This window comes from Oncorhynchus gorbuscha, linkage group LG17, assembly GCF_021184085.1.
Source record: "Oncorhynchus gorbuscha isolate QuinsamMale2020 ecotype Even-year linkage group LG17, OgorEven_v1.0, whole genome shotgun sequence".
Classification (NCBI taxonomy): domain Eukaryota; kingdom Metazoa; phylum Chordata; class Actinopteri; order Salmoniformes; family Salmonidae; genus Oncorhynchus; species Oncorhynchus gorbuscha.
The window spans coordinates 56,245,256-56,263,459 of NC_060189.1; the positions used below are offsets into that span (position 1 = coordinate 56,245,256).

At 45.0% G+C, this 18,204-nt stretch overlaps 1 protein-coding gene across 3 annotated transcripts in view; it reads right to left on the bottom strand.

The window, feature by feature from the left end:
• Positions 1 to 18,204, bottom strand: part of LOC124001537 (serine/threonine-protein kinase DCLK2-like) — a 74,331-nt gene that overhangs the window by 15,281 nt on the left and 40,846 nt on the right. For all 3 annotated transcript variants that reach the window (XR_006832799.1, XM_046308390.1, XM_046308389.1), the window contains exons 3-11: positions 15,202 to 15,316; positions 14,985 to 15,059; positions 12,095 to 12,202; positions 11,780 to 11,833; positions 10,071 to 10,165; positions 6,662 to 6,743; positions 4,509 to 4,614; positions 3,798 to 3,855; positions 109 to 228 (exon numbers count right to left, since the gene is read on the bottom strand). Coding sequence is in view for 2 of the 3 variants with exons in the window: in XM_046308390.1 (XP_046164346.1) it covers positions 109 to 228; positions 3,798 to 3,855; positions 4,509 to 4,614; positions 6,662 to 6,743; positions 10,071 to 10,165; positions 11,780 to 11,833; positions 12,095 to 12,202; positions 14,985 to 15,059; positions 15,202 to 15,316 (813 nt within the window). In the remaining variant the exon portion in view is untranslated. The remainder of the gene's footprint in view (positions 1 to 108; positions 229 to 3,797; positions 3,856 to 4,508; positions 4,615 to 6,661; positions 6,744 to 10,070; positions 10,166 to 11,779; positions 11,834 to 12,094; positions 12,203 to 14,984; positions 15,060 to 15,201; positions 15,317 to 18,204) is intronic.

Sequence of the window (18,204 nt, forward strand, 5' to 3'; positions counted from 1 at the left end):
AGTAGTGGTTGACTAGATACTGTAGAGGTCGGTAGTGGTTGACTAGATACTGTAGAGGTCGGTAGTGGTTGAATAGATACTGTAGAGGTCAGTAGTGGTTGAACGTACCTTGACCAGCTCCATGACCAGGTAGAGTTCAGTGGGTGTGTCCACCTCGTCTATCAGCTGAATAATGTTGGGGTGTTTGACTCTCCTCAGCACTGCCACCTCATTCTCTATCAGGTGCTCCTGCACACACATGCAAACACACAAACGCATGCAAACACACACACGCACGTGAGCACACACACGCACGTGAGCACACACACGCACGTGAGCACACACACGCACGTGAGCACACACACGCACGTGAGCACACACACGCACGTGAGCACACACACGCACGTGAGCACACACAGTGAGTGGACAGTGGTTAGGTATTCCACCCTGCATTATTAACCCCCAGGCAGACAGACATGTAGTAGTTAATTGTGTTGGTCTTTACCGGGATGGTACTGGGATGGTACTTTGATCCTGTTGATACATGGTACTAGGACTGTCAGCAACGCTGTGAGAGAACAGTCTCTCTGTTGATATATGGTACTGGGACTGTCAGCAACACTGTCTGAGAGAACAGTCTCTCTGTTGATACATGGTACTGGGACTGTCAGCAACACTGTCTGTGAGAACAGTCTCTGTTGATACATGGTACTGGGACTGTCAGCAACACTGTCTGTGAGAACAGTCTCTATTAATACATGGTACTGGGACTGTCAGCAACACTGTCTGAGAGAACAGTCTCTGTTGATACATGGTACTGGGACTGTCAGCAACACTGTCTGAGAGAACAGTCTCTGTTGATACATGGTACTGGGACTGTCAGCAACACTGTCTGAGAAAACAGTCTCTCTGTTGATACATGGTACTGGGACTGTCAGCAACACTGTCTGAGAGAACAGTCTCTCTGTTGATACATGGTACTGGGACTGTCAGCAACACTGTCTGTGAGAACAGTCTCTGTTGATACATGGTACTGGGACTGTCAGCAACACTGTCTGTGAGAACAGTCTCTGTTGATACATGGTACTGGGACTGTCAGCAACACTGTCTGAGAGAACAGTCTCTCTGTTGATACATGGTACTGGGACTGTCAGCAACACTGTCTGTGAGAACAGTCTCTGTTGATACATGGTACTGGGACTGTCAGCAACACTGTCTGAGAGAACAGTCTCTGTTGATACATGGTACTGGGACGCCGTCAGCAACACTGTCTGTGAGAACAGTCTCTGTTGATACATGGTACTGGGACTGTCAGCAACACTGTCTGAGAGAACAGTCTCTCTGTTGATACATGGTACTGGGACTGTCAGCAACACTGAGAGAGAACAGTCTCTGTTGATACATGATACTGGGACTGTCAGCAACGCTGTGAGAGAACAGTCTCTGTTGATACATGGTACTGGGACTGTCAGCAACACTGTCTGAGAGAACAGTCTCTCTGTTGATACATGGTACTGGGACTGTCAGCAACACTGTCTGAGAGAACAGTCTCTGTTGATACATGGTACTGGGACTGTCAGCAACACTGTCTGAGAGAACAGTCTCTGTTGATACATGGTACTGGGACGCCGTCAGCAACACTGTCTGTGAGAACAGTCTCTGTTGATACATGGTACTGGGACTGTCAGCAACACTGAGAGAACAGTCTCTGTTGATACATGGTACTGGGACTGTCAGCAACACTGTCTGTGAGAACAGTCTCTGTTGATACATGGTACTGGGACTGTCAGCAACACTGTCTGAGAGAACAGTCTCTGTTGATACATGGTACTGGGACTGTCAGCAACACTGTCTGAGAGAACAGTCTCTGTTGATACATGGTACTGGGACTGTCAGCAACACTGAGAGAACAGTCTCTGTTGATACATGGTACTGGGACTGTCAGCAACGCTGTGAGAGAACAGTCTCTCTGTTGATACATGGTACTGGGACTGTCAGCAACACTGTCTGAGAGAACAGTCTCTCTGTTGGTACATGGTACTGGGACTGTCAGCAACACTGAGAGAGAACAGTCTCTGTTGATACATGATACTGGGACGCCGTCAGCAACACTGTCTGTGAGAACAGTCTCTGTTGATACATGGTACTGGGACTGTCAGCAACACTGTCTGAGAGAACAGTCTCTCTGTTGATACATGGTACTGGGACTGTCAGCAACACTGAGAGAGAACAGTCTCTGTTGATACATGGTACTGGGACTGTCAGCAACACTGAGAGAACAGTCTCTGTTGATACATGGTACTGGGACTGTCAGCAACACTGTCTGTGAGAACAGTCTCTGTTGATACATGGTACTGGGACTGTCAGCAACACTGTCTGAGAGAACAGTCTCTGTTGATACATGGTACTGGGACTGTCAGCAACACTGTCTGAGAGAACAGTCTCTGTTGATACATGGTACTGGGACTGTCAGCAACACTGAGAGAACAGTCTCTGTTGATACATGGTACTGGGACTGTCAGCAACACTGAGAGAACAGTCTCTGTTGATACATGGTACTGGGACTGTCAGCAACGCTGTGAGAGAACAGTCTCTCTGTTGATACATGGTACTGGGACTGTCAGCAACACTGTCTGAGAGAACAGTCTCTCTGTTGATACATGGTACTGGGACTGTCAGCAACACTGTCTGAGAGAACAGTCTCTCTGTTGATACATGGTACTGGGACTGTCAGCAACACTGAGAGAACAGTCTCTGTTGATACATGGTACTGGGACTGTCAGCAACACTGTCTGAGAGAACAGTCTCTGTTGATACATGGTACTGGGACTGTCAGCAACACTGAGAGAACAGTCTCTGTTGATACATGGTACTGGGACTGTCAGCAACACTGTCTGAGAGAACAGTCTCTGTTGATACATGGTACTGGGACTGTCAGCAACACTGTCTGAGAGAACAGTCTCTCTGTTGATACATGGTACTGGGACTGTCAGCAACACTGAGAGAACAGTCTCTGTTGATACATGGTACTGGGACTGTCAGCAACACTGAGAGAACAGTCTCTGTTGATACATGGTACTGGGACTGTCAGCAACACTGAGAGAACAGTCTCTGTTGATACATGGTACTGGGACTGTCAGCAACACTGTCTGAGAGAACAGTCTCTGTTGATACATGGTACTGGGACTGTCAGCAACACTGTCTGAGAGAACAGTCTCTCTGTTGATACATGGTACTGGGACTGTCAGCAACACTGTCTGAGAGAACAGTCTCTCTGTTGATACATGGTACTGGGACTGTCAGCAACACTGTCTGAGAGAACAGTCTCTCTGTTGATACATGGTACTGGGACTGTCAGCAACACTGTCTGAGAGAACAGTCTCTCTGTTGATACATGGTACTGGGACTGTCAGCAACACTGAGAGAACAGTCTCTGTTGATACATGGTACTGGGACTGTCAGCAACACTGTCTGAGAGAACAGTCTCTGTTGATACATGGTACTGGGACTGTCAGCAACACTGAGAGAACAGTCTCTGTTGATACATGGTACTGGGACTGTCAGCAACACTGTCTGAGAGAACAGTCTCTGTTGATACATGGTACTGGGACTGTCAGCAACACTGTCTGAGAGAACAGTCTCTCTGTTGATACATGGTACTGGGACTGTCAGCAACACTTACATTAATTCCCCACGTTACAACCTGGGTTGCTGAGCTCAGCTGCTATTGGGTGACACAGTCAAATAAATACAGTGGCAACAACAGTCTCTCTCTCTCTCTCTCTCTCTCTCACTCTCACTCTCACTCTCACTCTCACCTTTCCACTGCACTTGGCCTTGTCAATGATCTTCAGTGCATACTCCTTCCCAGTGGACCTATAAAGACATACAGCAACACTAGTCCTTCAAATCATGGTATATTGTATTTACTGGAAATCCTTCAAACTAACCCAAATCATGTGCAACCATCTGCCAAACCATAACATTTTTTAACAAGTTTGAAAGTTTCATCACAAACTAAGATTCTAAGTTCTATCCAACAGTAGACTGAACAGTTTTGCATCCGCATACAGTCATAGGCTGACGCATCAGACAGTGCGTGACGGTGTATTGGAGCGTCTAGCCCTTCTGATTAGAGGAAGGAGTCTGCTCTCTGTATATTACAGACAAACTGCTGAGTCAGAAGGGAAACGGTAATGAAGTGGATTTCATGGGCTGAACCCCAGACACACGCACATACACAAACAGTAAATGCTTACTTAAATTCTATAAATAAATGCCTGCTGTCATTAAGCCTTAGAAGCAGTTATGACATGGCGCTTATTAAGTCACATTGAAATCTACTGATCAACGTGGTCATTTATAAATAGGGCTTTTTATGTCCAACAGCCTAGTGAACATTCATTACAAATATGAAAGTACAATTGGTATGCTATGAAACTTCCGGTCAAGCGAGAAGTTAAAATTAAAATAAGGTTTTAAATCCATCAATGAGATGTAAAGAAATGTAATATTCTGAATGTACATACCGTTCTACACAGTCTTTCACCACGGCAAAGTTTCCGTCTCCTATGACCTTGCCGACCTTGTACTTATCCAGGACGGTTGTGATCGAGCTACAGCTGTTGCCGTTAACTGATGAGGAGAGACGCGTTACAACGGGGCACATCAGAATGCTCTTTCAGTTACTTCCTGTGGCCCACATATATACAGACTGAACAAACATTAAGAACACCTTCCTAATATTTGAGTTGCACCCCCACCTTTTGCCCTCAGAACAGCCTCAATTAGTTGGGGCAAGGACTTTACAAGGTGTTGAAAGAGTTCAACAGGGATGCTGGCCGATGTTGACTCCAATGCTTCCCACAGTTGTGTCAAGTTGGCTGGATGTCCTTTGGGTGGTGGACCATTAATACACACAGGAAACTGTTGAGTGTGAAAAACCCAGCAGCGTTGGAGTTCTTGAAACAAACCGGTGCACCTGGCACCTACTACCATACCCCGTTCAAAAGCACTTCAATCTTGTGTCTTGCCCATTCACCCTCTGAATGGCACACAAACACAATCCATGTCTCAATTGTCTCAAGGCTTAAAAATCCTTCTTTAACACGTCTCCTCCCCTTCATCTACACTGATTGAAGTGGATTTAAGTGACATCAATAAGGGATCATACATTCACCTGGATTCACCTGGTCAGTCTGTCATGGAAAGAGCAGGTGTTCATAATGTTTTAGACACTCAGTGTAGAATGACGTACAATACCTACAAGTACTTACTCTGGTAAAACTTGCATTGCAGTGAAATGAATATCTCTTCGGAGTTTCCACAACTTATGTTAAGACAAAGCGGCTGAAATAAAGGATCAACACGTTTTAATCTAATCAAAGTATAAAGTCATTAATTGCCCATTAACCCAGGCAGCCTAGCTCCTACCCTAGAACTAATGTCTGGCCTCTCCTAAAGAGGAACCAACAATATTATACAGACACACAGCCCAAGGACGTGTTGATACCGCCTGGCTGTCTCACGCAGAAGCACACAGATCTTTTCACTTGTTCTCCACATCACACTTCTCTGTCCCTCTGTTGCGAGTGCTGCTGTGATGCGGCACGTGTCGCTGAGTAAGCAATTCTAATAACAACCTGAACCTGCATTGAGGCCCTAGGGGGGATTGGGGATGCATTGGGCCACGTGTTTAGGAGTGAGTGAGTACAGGCAGGAGCTGTGAGTTGGCACAGAGACAGGATGACACAGGGTAAAGAGAGGAGAGGAGAAGAGGAGAACAGAAGAAGAGAAGGGAGGAGTGGAGAGGGGAGTGGAAGAAGAGAAGGGAGGAGTGGAGAGGGGAGTGGAAGAAGAGAAGGGAGGAGTGGAGAGGGGAGTGGAAGAAGAGAAGGGAGGAGTGGAGAGGGGAGTGGAAGAAGAGAAGGGAGGGGAGGAGAAAGGAGGCTAGGAGAACAGAAGAGGAGAAAGGAGGCTAGGAGAACAGAAGAGGAGAAAGGAGGCTAGGAGAACAGAAGAAGAGGAGAAAGGAGGCTAGGAGAACAGAAGAAGAGGAGAAAGGAGGCTAGGAGAACAGAAGAGGAGGAGAAAGGAGGCTAGGAGAACAGAAGAAGAGGAGAAAGGAGGCTAGGAGAACAGAAGAGGAGAAAGGAGGCTAGGAGAACAGAAGAAGAGGAGAAAGGAGGCTAGGAGAACAGAAAGAGGAGAAAGGAGGCTAGGAGAACAGAAGAGGAGAAAGGAGGCTAGGAGAACAGAAGAGGAGAAAGGAGGCTAGGAGAACAGAAGAGGAGAAAGGAGGCTAGGAGAACAGAAGAGGAGGAGAAAGGAGGCTAGGAGAACAGAAGAGGAGGAGAAAGGAGGCTAGGAGAACAGAAGAGGAGAAAGGAGGCTAGGAGAACAGAAGAGGAGAAAGGAGGCTAGGAGAACAGAAGAGGAGAAAGGAGGCTAGGAGAACAGAAGAGGAGAAAGGAGGCTAGGAGAACAGAAGAGGAGGAGAAAGGAGGCTAGGAGAACAGAAGAGGAGAAAGGAGGCTAGGAGAACAGAAGAGGAGAAAGGAGGCTAGGAGAACAGAAGAGGAGAAAGGAGGCTAGGAGAACAGAAGAAGAGAAAGGAGGCTAGGAGAACAGAAGAAGAGAAGGGAGGAGAAGGGAGAGGTTGAGAGGAGAAGGGGGCACCTACCCTCAGGACTCATGTTATAGGCCAGCTCCAGACTGTGTGAAGACCCGTTCACATTGGTGGCAGACGTGTGATGTGGCGGAATCTGGAAAGGAGGAGAGAAAGAAAGTAAGAGATGAAGAGAGGAGGGAAGGAGAGAAGAAGAAGAAAACAGAGGTCAGCATCCTTCCCCTTTCAGCCACCAAGTCAAAACCTGGACACACGCATCACCATAGCAACTATACATATAAAAAAATGGGGCACACAATGGATTAGAGGTCAAGGTTAACTAGGCCAAGGTTAGCTGGGCACAATTGTTAGTAACGCGACTCCCAATCTGAAGCTCTGTTTTGACATCACCAGAGTAATACAACAGGACTGGTCTGCTTCATAACATCGATCCAGAACGAAGCCCTGGGATCTAGGGACATTGACTAATGGTTTTGCTTTAAGTAGCATGCATTTGAAATCCAATATAATGCCATGACAGAGTGTGTCAGGATAACTAGCCCATGGATCCCCATAGTGTTTTATAGTGCTTCAGAGTTCTGACAGGAAACTAATACCGAACACCCCCGCAATTCAATTGTATAGTTCGGTACTGGCACTTACCCTGTATATGGCTTACATTCTTCTGTTCATTTTTTTCCCTCTCTTATTTCTTGTGTTTTTTTTGTTATACTATTTTGATATTGAATACTGCACTGCTGGGAAGGCTAGCAAGTTAAGCATTTCACTGTACTTGTGCAGGCCTTTTGAATTGATTTTAATTGACTGATTTCCTTATATGAACTCTAACTCAGTAAAATCTTTGAAATTGTCGCATGTATATTTTTGTTCAGTATAGTTTGGTAAGAAAATGTTTGATATTCGACTTTATAGCCCATTATTAGTTACAGTTGTATGAAAAAGTTTGGGCACCCCTCTGAGGTTGCATAATAATTTACTCATACATTTTCTAATAAAAGCTGAGAACTGGGGTATTGTCCAGACAAAGATTTTTAGTGCAGCAATATTAGGTTGTATGAAATTAAATCAGATGTGAAAAATAGGCTATGAAGAAATGTGGGCACCCTTGCCATTCTGTTGATTTGAATACCTGTAACTACTTAGCACTGATTCATTGGAACACACAATTGGTTTGGTGAGCTCATTAAGCCTTCAACTTCATAGACAAGTGCATCCAATCATGAGAAAAGGTATTTCAGGCCAATTGCAAGTTGTTGTTCTCTTTGACTCTCCTCTGAAGAGTGGCAACATGGGGGCCTCAAAACAACTCTCAAATGACCTGAAAACAAAGATTGTTCAATGTTACGGTTTAGAGGAAGGCTACAAAAAGCTATCGCAGAGATTTAAGCTGTCAGTGTCCACTGTGAGGAACATAGTGAGGAAATGGAAGACCACAGGCACAGTTCTTGTTAAGGCCAGAAGTGGCAGGCCAAGTAAAATATCAGAGAGGCGAAGGATGGTGAGAACGGTCAAAAACAGCCCACAGACCACCTCCAATGACCTACAACATCATCTTGCTGCAGATGGTGTCACTGTGCATCGTTCAACAATTCAGCACACTTTGCACAAGGAGAAGCTGTATGGGAGAGTGATGCGGAAGAAGCCTTTTCTGCACACACGGCACAAACAGAGTCGCTTGAGGTATGCAAACGCACATTTGGACAAGCCAGCTTCATTTTGGAATAAGTTGCGGTGGACTGATGAAACAAAGATTGAGTTATTTGGTCATAACAAGGGACATTATTCATGGCGGCAAAAGCATTCCAAGAAAAACACTTGCTACCCACAGTAATATTTGGTGGGGGTTCCAATCATGCTGTGGGGCTGTGTGGCCAGTGCCGGTACTGGGAATCTTGTTCAAGTTGAGGGTCGCATGGATTCCACTCAATATCAGCAGATTCTTGGGAATAATATTCAAGAATCCGTCACAAAGTTGAAGTTACGCCAGGGCGACCCAAAACACTGCTCAAAATCTACCCGGGCAATTATGCAGAGGAACAAGTACAATGTTATGGAATGGCCATCCCAGTCCCCAGACCTGAATATCATTGAGAATCTGTGGGATGATTTGAAGCGGGCTGTCCATGCTCGGCAACCATCAAACCTAACTGAACTGGAGATGTTTTGTAAGGAGGAATGGTCCACAATACCTTCATCCAGAATCCAGACACTCATTAGAGGCTATGGGAAGCGTCTAGAGGCTGTTATTTTAGCAGAAGGAGGCTCTACTAAATATTGATGTGATTTTTCTATTGGGGTGCCCACATTTATGCACCTGTCTAATCTTGTTTTGATGCATATTGCACATTTTCTGTTAATCCAATAAACCTCATTTCACTACTGAAATATTACTGTGTCCATCCGTTATTTGATAGATCAAAATGAAATTGCTGATCCAAACACCCAATTATTTATAAATGGAAATTGTCAGGGGTGCCCAAACTTTCATACGACTGTATGTAGCTCAATGGAAAGACAGAAGACGATTCTACAAAAACACATCTCTTCTGTATTGCTCTTACAGTTCTCCATTCTGTGGACGTTGTGTGCCGACCCAAACTCAAAAGAAAGTGAGCAGGTATATATATATATATATATCACTGTGTTAATTATGCATTTGGCGTAAAATATGTGTTCTGCCCTTCAGAACAGTACAGGGTGTTAGGACCTATCTTAATGGATAGGCCTCCCTTACTGTCACTTATCAGGCACAGAAAGAGGAAACACAAACTTTAATGGATCGAAATGATGACCAATGTTGGAAATAATGAATAACTTGACGAGAGGCCTTTTCCAAAAGAGACAGCTGTGATGGCTGTTTGAATAGGTTATATGGGTTATTATAAGACTCCCTTTTCAAGCATTCTTGGCTTTCACATGCGACAGAATCCGCCAAGTCATCTCAGTAATCTTTTCTATTATGGAAGAGAAGCTCTTTCAACACTTCTAGAAGTACACGGACCATAAGCCTTATTTCAGTTACCTGGACTAGAAAACTGTATGCATTATTTAGTACGCTATCTAAAGGAGGAATCTCAAGCTGAAACACCTTTGAACTGGGTGGATTACATCATCAATCTTTCTTTTCAATGCGTTATTTTGTGAGGTCTTCAGAGTAATTAAGTTATATCAAACGTTATGGACCTGCCAAGTAAACATGGTGTAGGTGTTGCCAAACTGTAATAATCATCTAGAGAACGTTTAAGTGCTGTTGTCCCCACTGTCAACAGATTTAAGTGTTCTGGCCAACCACTATTCCTGATCTAGTGCATTTGAGGTTAAATCATTTGATACTATATGGTTATTTATAGCATGTGTCTAAATATACAATCACTTCCTATACGGGAACATACAGTACAATATCATTATCTGGAGATTATAGGTGGTGTGTGTGTGTGAGAGCCACGGTGTGTGTGTGACTCACCTTGAAGCTGTGTATACTGCGGGGGCTGGTGGGGGAGGAGCTATTGGATTTGGTGGACTTGGGGGTGGAGATCGTACTGCTAGGGACACCATTGACTGGGGGGAGAGAGAGAGAGAGAGAGAGAGAGAGAGAGAGAGAGAGAGAGAGAGAGAGAGAGAGAGAGAGAGAGAGAGAGAGAGAGAGAGCCATAGTAAGACAATGATAGGGCTAGGGCTGGCCCAACAGGACGTGCTGATGTGGGGAAGGGCAAACGAGAGAGGAAGTCCTTTTTCCTCTGTAGAGATGCGGCTGGTTAAAAGTGTATTACTGTTATTACATTGTGTATTCTATTTTTCTTCATTTCTTTGAATACTAAAGGAAATGCCTCAATCACAGGAAGTGATATAAGATAGGGCAGGAAATCCATTTGTGACACAACAAAGTTAACTTTGAATGGGTTTACTTTCACTGAGTTGAAAAGTCTCTGTACTAAGAGTACTCCACCACAAATTCATGACCTTTCCTTAAGACCGAGTGCTAGATTTTCTTCAGGTGTAGTGTGGCGTTTTGTGTCTAGAACTGTGTGTGACTGTCCAACTTCCTGTCCGGTCCCCTCTGGGGGGGAAGCCGGCTGTGTTTGGCTCCAACAGACAAACGCGAAGGGTCACACCAGGTGCCTCCGCAGGCTGCCTGGATAATCTGTCTGCAGCTTAGGCCACACGATAGCTACGACCCTGAGGGTTCAATGGTACCTCAAGCAGCCGACCTCCAAGAACCTTCCTGTGTCACAACCAGTCCTCTCCTCAAACAACAGGGCCAGGCATGGCCTTTCTTTGGAGAAGTTGGCTGTATTGGTAATGGTAGTGTATTTCTGTGAAAGGCCTCATCTGCCACACACTCTAGGTTCTTGGCAGGTACACTGCCACACGCTGTACCCGTTCCCTGAGACAACCAATCTGGACCTGCGAACAACAGTCAGAACCACCAATACAGTACAGCACCTACTAGGGAATGTGATGCCAGACAACTGGTGTGATTGTTCAATTCAATTAGAAGGGCTCAGTGAAAGCAGCTGAAGACTAAAGCACTGAGGCTAATTTAGTACATGGGTTTGTATCAGCTGGTCCTGCACCAGTCTGAGCTCAGATTAGATGCATACTGTAGAAGCCAGAGAGAGTTTCTGGGCCAGGAAGAGAGGAGAGAGAAAAATAGAGAGTGAAAAAGAGAGAGAGCAAGAGCCAGAGAAAGAGAGGGGGAGAAAGAGAGAGCAATATCCAGAGATCTTTAAATAGTCTTGGGTCAGGGTGGCAGGCCAGGGAGATCCACAGTGGAGCAGAGCTCCTTCAGAGTAATTGATGGCACTTCCCTACACAGCAGGAGTCTGGCTGACATTACAATATACTGTACTGAAAGAGACTAACTGGACCTCTCACAGGGTCCCGTCAGCCACAAGGTCAACCTTAGGCCACGGGTGCACTGACCAAGACTCCAAGCAGTCAGGAACTTCAAAAGGGTTTAACTGGTGACCTCTCTGAGAAAGACTTGTGTAGTGATTATTGTTAACATATTGTGGTGATGATTAAGGCCAGGAGTCATTCCTGGTTAGGCTTCATGCTCAGGGGAAAACTCAAGGTCCTAGTAATGATAGCTAGGTAGATGAAAATGAGTGGTTTGTTGTGGTTGGGTAATGGGCCAATAGAGTGGGCAGTGCAGGATGTCAACAGGCTTACCTGGGGATTTAACAGGAGACTGGCTACTGGTGGAGTAATGGATTGGTCTTCTTACTGCAGAGAGAAAGAGAGAGAGAATTGCAAAAAACAATTTTACAGCTCGAGGTTTCAATGTCCAACTTAAAGCCTCATAAACAATGTTTAACTGAGCTTAAGATAAATGTTTGGTAATTGGCCAAATGGCCTGTAGCCTGCCAAAATCTGAAACTCTTTTTGAGGTGATTACACTAGTTAGTGTCAGATGAAAATCAGTTACTCAGTCCATCACCCAAGAACTGTGTGTGTGTTTGTGTGTACGTGCATGCATGTGTATACCTATGCCCGGGGACTTGATACGGCGTGAGAGTCCAGGGCTCTTGCTCCCAGCAGCCCTTGTTGGAGTGGGCGAGCGAGCAGAGTATGAGGACTTGAGCACCCGGCATTCTGTGAAGACAACACACACAGGGTTAAAACCACACACACACACACACACACACACACACACACACACACACACACACACACACACACACACACACACACACACACACACACACACACACACACACACACACACACACACACACACACACACACAGGGTTAAAACCACACACACACACCCTGACACCGTCACACACACCGACCTCATTTCCTATCTAGCACAATTCAATACAGTCCCCAGTGTTCCAGTCAAACTATTTTAAAATAGCTCCAGCTAGGAACTAGCTCTATAATATAATTGGCTCTCTTTGAGAAAGCATTAAGTAGGGAGTGTTCAAGAAGTTAAGAATGTTTCATTCACGCAGAGAGCTTTCCACAAAAACAAAAAAAACATTAGCTTTTTCCAAACGAACACCACATGTGCAGTCGTCTGTGGCTCTGTGCGCTCCATAACTCCATGAAAAATGCACAAGCTGTGGTAATTAAGCTATCGTGTTTGCTGCCTGCTGCGCTGCTACCAACGCCGATATGTTAGTAGCGTTTCACAGAGGTGCGTACACCAGTTGACAAGGCTGACGGAGCAGTAGGTGTTGGGGTAACGAAGTTGGTGGTTCAACTGTTTTGGTGGTGTTGCACAGACACAGAAAACAGTGGAGGCTGCTGAGGGGAGGACGGCTCATAACAATGCCGGAACCGAGTGAATGGAATAGTATCAAACACATGGAAACCACGTGTTCAATGTATTTGATACCATTCCACTGATCCCACTCCAGCCACTGCCACGAGCCCCGTCCTCCCCAATTAAGGTGCCACCAACCTCCTGTGATAGAGTTGTTTTAGCAGCGTTGACAACAGACAGAGCGAGCTGCGTTCAGGAGCAGCATATTACTGGTTACTGGAATGAGACTAGTGGTTAAAATGTCTGGGTCATGTCAGATGCTGTTAATTGGGGGGTGTTATAGTGTTAGACGCTATTATAACACCATGAACACAGAGGAGGTACCAACCAGCTGTGGCCAATTGGAGACAAATGATTCCCAATAAAGTGGACGTGACCCAAGCCTGTTATTGGAGCAGACCCCAGGTGCGATTCAGTTTACTACGATGCTACTGTACCATGCTAGTTTGTTGACTTGTTTGGATTTGACACTGTTCTCCACAATTGAGTCTGACAGCGCAACAGCCCCTTGGGACTCCTGTAAGACACCGTGCAAAGACCTAGCAGCTGAAAAGAGGTACCTAGAGCAAACACTTGTTTTTGAGAAGACCTAATTCTTCAAATGGAGCCTGGCAGGAGAAGTAGGACAAGGAAGCGCTAAAACAACTGAAGAACAGATTCAGATGAAGAAACTAAAAAAACACTCATCGTTAGAACAAACAGTGTTTACACCTGTGTGTGTGTGTGTGTGTGTGTGTGTGTGTGTGTGTGTGTGTGTGTGTGTGTGTGTGTGTGTGTGTGTGTGTGTGTGTGTGTGTGTGTGTGTGTGTGTGTGTGTGTGTGTGTGTGTGTGTGTGTGTGTGTGTGTGTGTGTGTGTGTGTGTGTGTGTGGTGTGTGTGTGTGGTGTGTGTGTGTGTTTTAAAGATGCACTATGCAGAAATGACTGCCATTTCCTTGTTGCTAACAATCTAATAGTTTGCCTAATTTCTGTTTATGTGAAAAAACAAGCAAGTATAGTGTAGAGAATCATTGTACCATCTAAACTGCTGTGAAATATATTTTCAGCTGGTGTACAAAACCGAAAGTAAAAAGACACAAAAAACAAAACTTTAAAATGGGCCATATAGAAAGAGCACATAGAACAGATCTACCGCTTCTTAGACTTGCTTTCAATGCGAGTGACAGATCTATACCTCACATTTCTTTGTGAATTTTGTCAGGTTGTCCAAAAAGTGACATATTGCAGCTTTAAATGCTATGTTACAGGAGCGACACTAAGAAAACAGGATGTAGCTAGAACCTTGGGAATAGTTTTGAGAAGTGTCTAAAATTAGCCTGTTTGGATATTATAGACAGTACATCCTGTCTCCACCTTATCTAGCACAGAGGATAGGGGACTGACATCGGCCTGCTTAAGATAACAATGGGTTAGCTATGGACTAGAGGCCATATCCTGCTGCAGTAGGGGGTATCGCTGCGGACATATTTTAAGTGATTTTCAAGAACGTCTTCTTCTCAACACAGGGACGGTACATATTCATATAATGACAGGCACTGAGGAACCCTGGAATGGAATGAACTACTACAACTACACCCTACAAAATGTGACTGCAGCCACATTCCCCTACAGAAGGCAGGAATCTGTGTGTTCAGACCGATAGTCTCACACATACTGTAATCAATAGTTTCCTTCTCTTGGAGGAGAGGAATGAATTCAGATATTGAGTGATGATCACACTATGTCAGAGTCATGATTAAGTCATGATTATGTTAGAGTCATCATTAAGTCATGATTATGTTAGAGTCATGATTAAGCATCACGAGTCACCGGAACCACTTTTAGAACAATTATGAGACTCATTCAACTGAGAAAATTAACGTTCACTATTGTGTGGTTGACAGATAATTATCATGTTACACCGTTCAGACACACTTCATCCTGACTTCTACTATGAAAAGGGGAAAGTGGTTTGGCATTGACATGTCTTTAGGGAAGTTACACTATACTATGAGAGACAGAAAGGAGGGGTGAGTCCAAAATGGCAACCTATTCCCAATAGAGTACACTCCTTTTCACCAGAGCCCTATGGAGGCTCTATAGGGAATAGTGTGCAATTTATAGGACCTTTATTTAACCAGGAAGTCCCATTGAGGTCAGAAGATCTCTTTGCCGAGAGAGTCCTGGCATGTCCCACGCACCCTATGAAGGAAAGAGGGAGGAAAGGGTTTGGACAGAGAGGCCATAGAAATATAGACACTAGAACAGGAATTTACACCTATTTCTATGAGAGAGACCAAGGTTTCACAACATATAGGTGATAGATTTAGTGAGTCAGGCCTACCAGAAGCCTTACCACTGTGATCCAACAGGAAGTCATCCTGGGCGTAGCGGTACTTCTCTGGGCCGCACGCGATGAACACGTCGTCCTCGCCGAAGAAGTCCTGGAGACAGGTAATCTGGGGAGAGGGAGAGAGGGAGGGGGGAGGGAGTGAGAGAGAGTGAGGGAGAGATGTGCAGAGGAAGGTAAGCTAGAAGAGGAATCATGTGTAGGTCCTTGAGTTTAGAGGAAAAACTCTGGGCACTAGTTATAGAAATAGAAATATTATGGGCCCTTGCAAGACATCTTCTAAAAGGTCTGTCTAATGGGGTGTACCCATACCACGCATCTCTGTGGAGAATCAACTCGTTTCCCTTGTGGAAACAGGAGCTCATCGACCATTTAATATGCAGACAAAAGCCGAATGGGAATCCAATCGTTTCACACCCCATTGTACTCACTATTGCATAATCTGTGTGTGAACATCTCACACTCTGGGACATAGTCTTTCAGATGATTCTACTAAACATCACCATTAGATTAGAGCTGGATCCCACTCTCTGGGACATAGTCTTTCAGATGATTCTACTAAACATCACCATTAGATTAGAGCTGGATCCCACTCTCTGGGAAATAGTATTTCAGATGATTCTACTAAACATCACCATTAGATTAGAGCTGGATCCCACTCTCTGGGACATAGTCTTTCAGATGATTCTACTAAACATCACCATTAGATTAGAGCTGGATCCCACTCTCTGGGACATAGTCTTTCAGATGATTCTACTAAACATCACCATTAGATTAGAGCTGGATCCCACTCTCTGGGACATAGTCTTTCAGATGATTCTACTAAACATCACCATTAGATTAGAGCTGGATCCCACTCTCTGGGACATAGTCTTTCAGATGATTCTACTAAACATCACCATTAGATTAGAGCTGGATCCCACTCTCTGGGACATAGTCTTTCAGATGATTCTACTAAACATCACCATTATATTAGAGCTGGATCCCACTCTCTGGGACATAGTCTTTCAGATGATTCTACTAAACATCACCATTATATTAGAGCTGGATCCCACTTTCTGGGACATAGTCTTTCAGATGATTCTACTAAACATCACCATTATATTAGAGCTGGATCCCACTCTCTGGGACATAGTCTTTCAGATGATTCTACTAAACATCACCATTATATTAGAGCTGGATCCCACTCTCTGGGACATAGTCTTTCAGATGATTCTACTAAACATCACCATTAGATTAGAGCTGGATCCCACTCTCTGGGACATAGTCTTTCAGATGATTCTACTAAACATCACCATTAGATTAGAGCTGGATCCCACTCTGGTAGAACTGGAGGAGAAGGAGGGGCCATTATTATAATACATGTCATGTTGTTGAAGGATGTCTGTGCCATTTCATTATTTTCTGCGCATCACTGTGTGTGTGTGTGTGTGTGTGTGTGTGTGTGTGTGTGTGTGTGTGTGTGTGTGTGTGTGTGTGTGTGTGTGTGTGTGTGTGTGTGTGTGTGTGTGTGTGTGTGTGTGTGTGTGTGTGTGTGTGTGTGTGTGTGTGTGTGTGTGTGGGGCTACAAACTGACGGCTCGCTCGAACAGCCCAATTAAAATCTGTCTGTGATGTGATAGCTCTTTCATGGTTGCTAAGCTCAGTGCCACAATGGACGAGGCAACACTTTACAGCTTATAGCAAAGAGCTGAGGGTCAAAACATCACAACAATAAAGTACTGCAGAGTCTAAATACACTGTCATGTGAGGAAATCACTGCAGCAAGCATCTGTTGTGTAGGCCCTTTCTTTATCTCTCTCTTTTACCTCCCATCTCCATTTTGTCTTCTCTCCACCTCCAGGTTAGTGTTTTTTGTCATGAATCTTGCCCTGGAGGCAGCTCTGCAGATTGGTCACTAGCTGGCACATGATTCTAAACCTAACCTTACATTCATTTTGACTTGCAGCTGGCCCATCTAGCGGACATCTCTCAGTTCTGCCTCCAGGGCAAGATTCATAACAATAAAAGTCAACCTGCCTTCCACCCCTCCTTTCTCTCATGTAATATCTATAGCTACCATGATTTAATCACACAAAGCAGAGGGAGTTGCGCCTACATTACTTATCCACACACACACACATACACAAGCTCCTCTGCATTACTGTGGTAGTGCATTCAGCCCAGGCAGGCAGGGAGAATCAGTGGGTGGACAGGCAGGAAGGGGATTCCTTTATCATCATCATCATCATCTCACCCCCACACATCCCACTCATACCCTGGGAGAGGGCAGAGAGGGTTGACTGGTTGGAGCCAGTTAGGTAGGCAGATGGGACAGCCACAGAAGCTTGGGGGTTGAGGCAGTGGAAGAGAGATGGAGAGCAGTCTGCTGGAGGACCTTCTCTCTCAGGACTGCAGATTTACACATTTCCCAACTCAAAACAGCAACAGCCATCATAACACATTGAACAAAATCCTCTTCCAATACAGATTCAAAATCTCCTCCATCCCCACACATCATTTTTAGGGCTCAGTCAGAAACTCTGTCATACTGGCTTAATACATGAATGGATGACTTGACTTGGCAGTGTGTTGTGAGGCAAAATCAAAACCAATAGCCATTGGAGGCTGAGAGAGACAGAGAGAGACAGGAGACAGAGAGAGACAGGAGACAGAGAGAGACAGGAGACAGAGACAGACTGGACACAGACAGGACACAGACAGGACACAGACAGGACACAGAGATAAAGAGAGACAGACAGAGAGACAGACAGAGAGACAGACAGGACACAGAGATAAAGAGAGACAGACAGAGAGACAGACAGGACACAGACAGGACACAGAAAGGACACAGACAGGACACAGAGATAAAGAGAGACAGACAGAGAGACAGATAGGAGACAGACAGGACACAGACAGGACACAGACAGGACACAGAGATAAAGAGAGACAAACAGAGAGACAGAGACAGAGAGAGAGATAACAAGAGACAGACAGAGACAGCGAGTGGTGAGGTGAG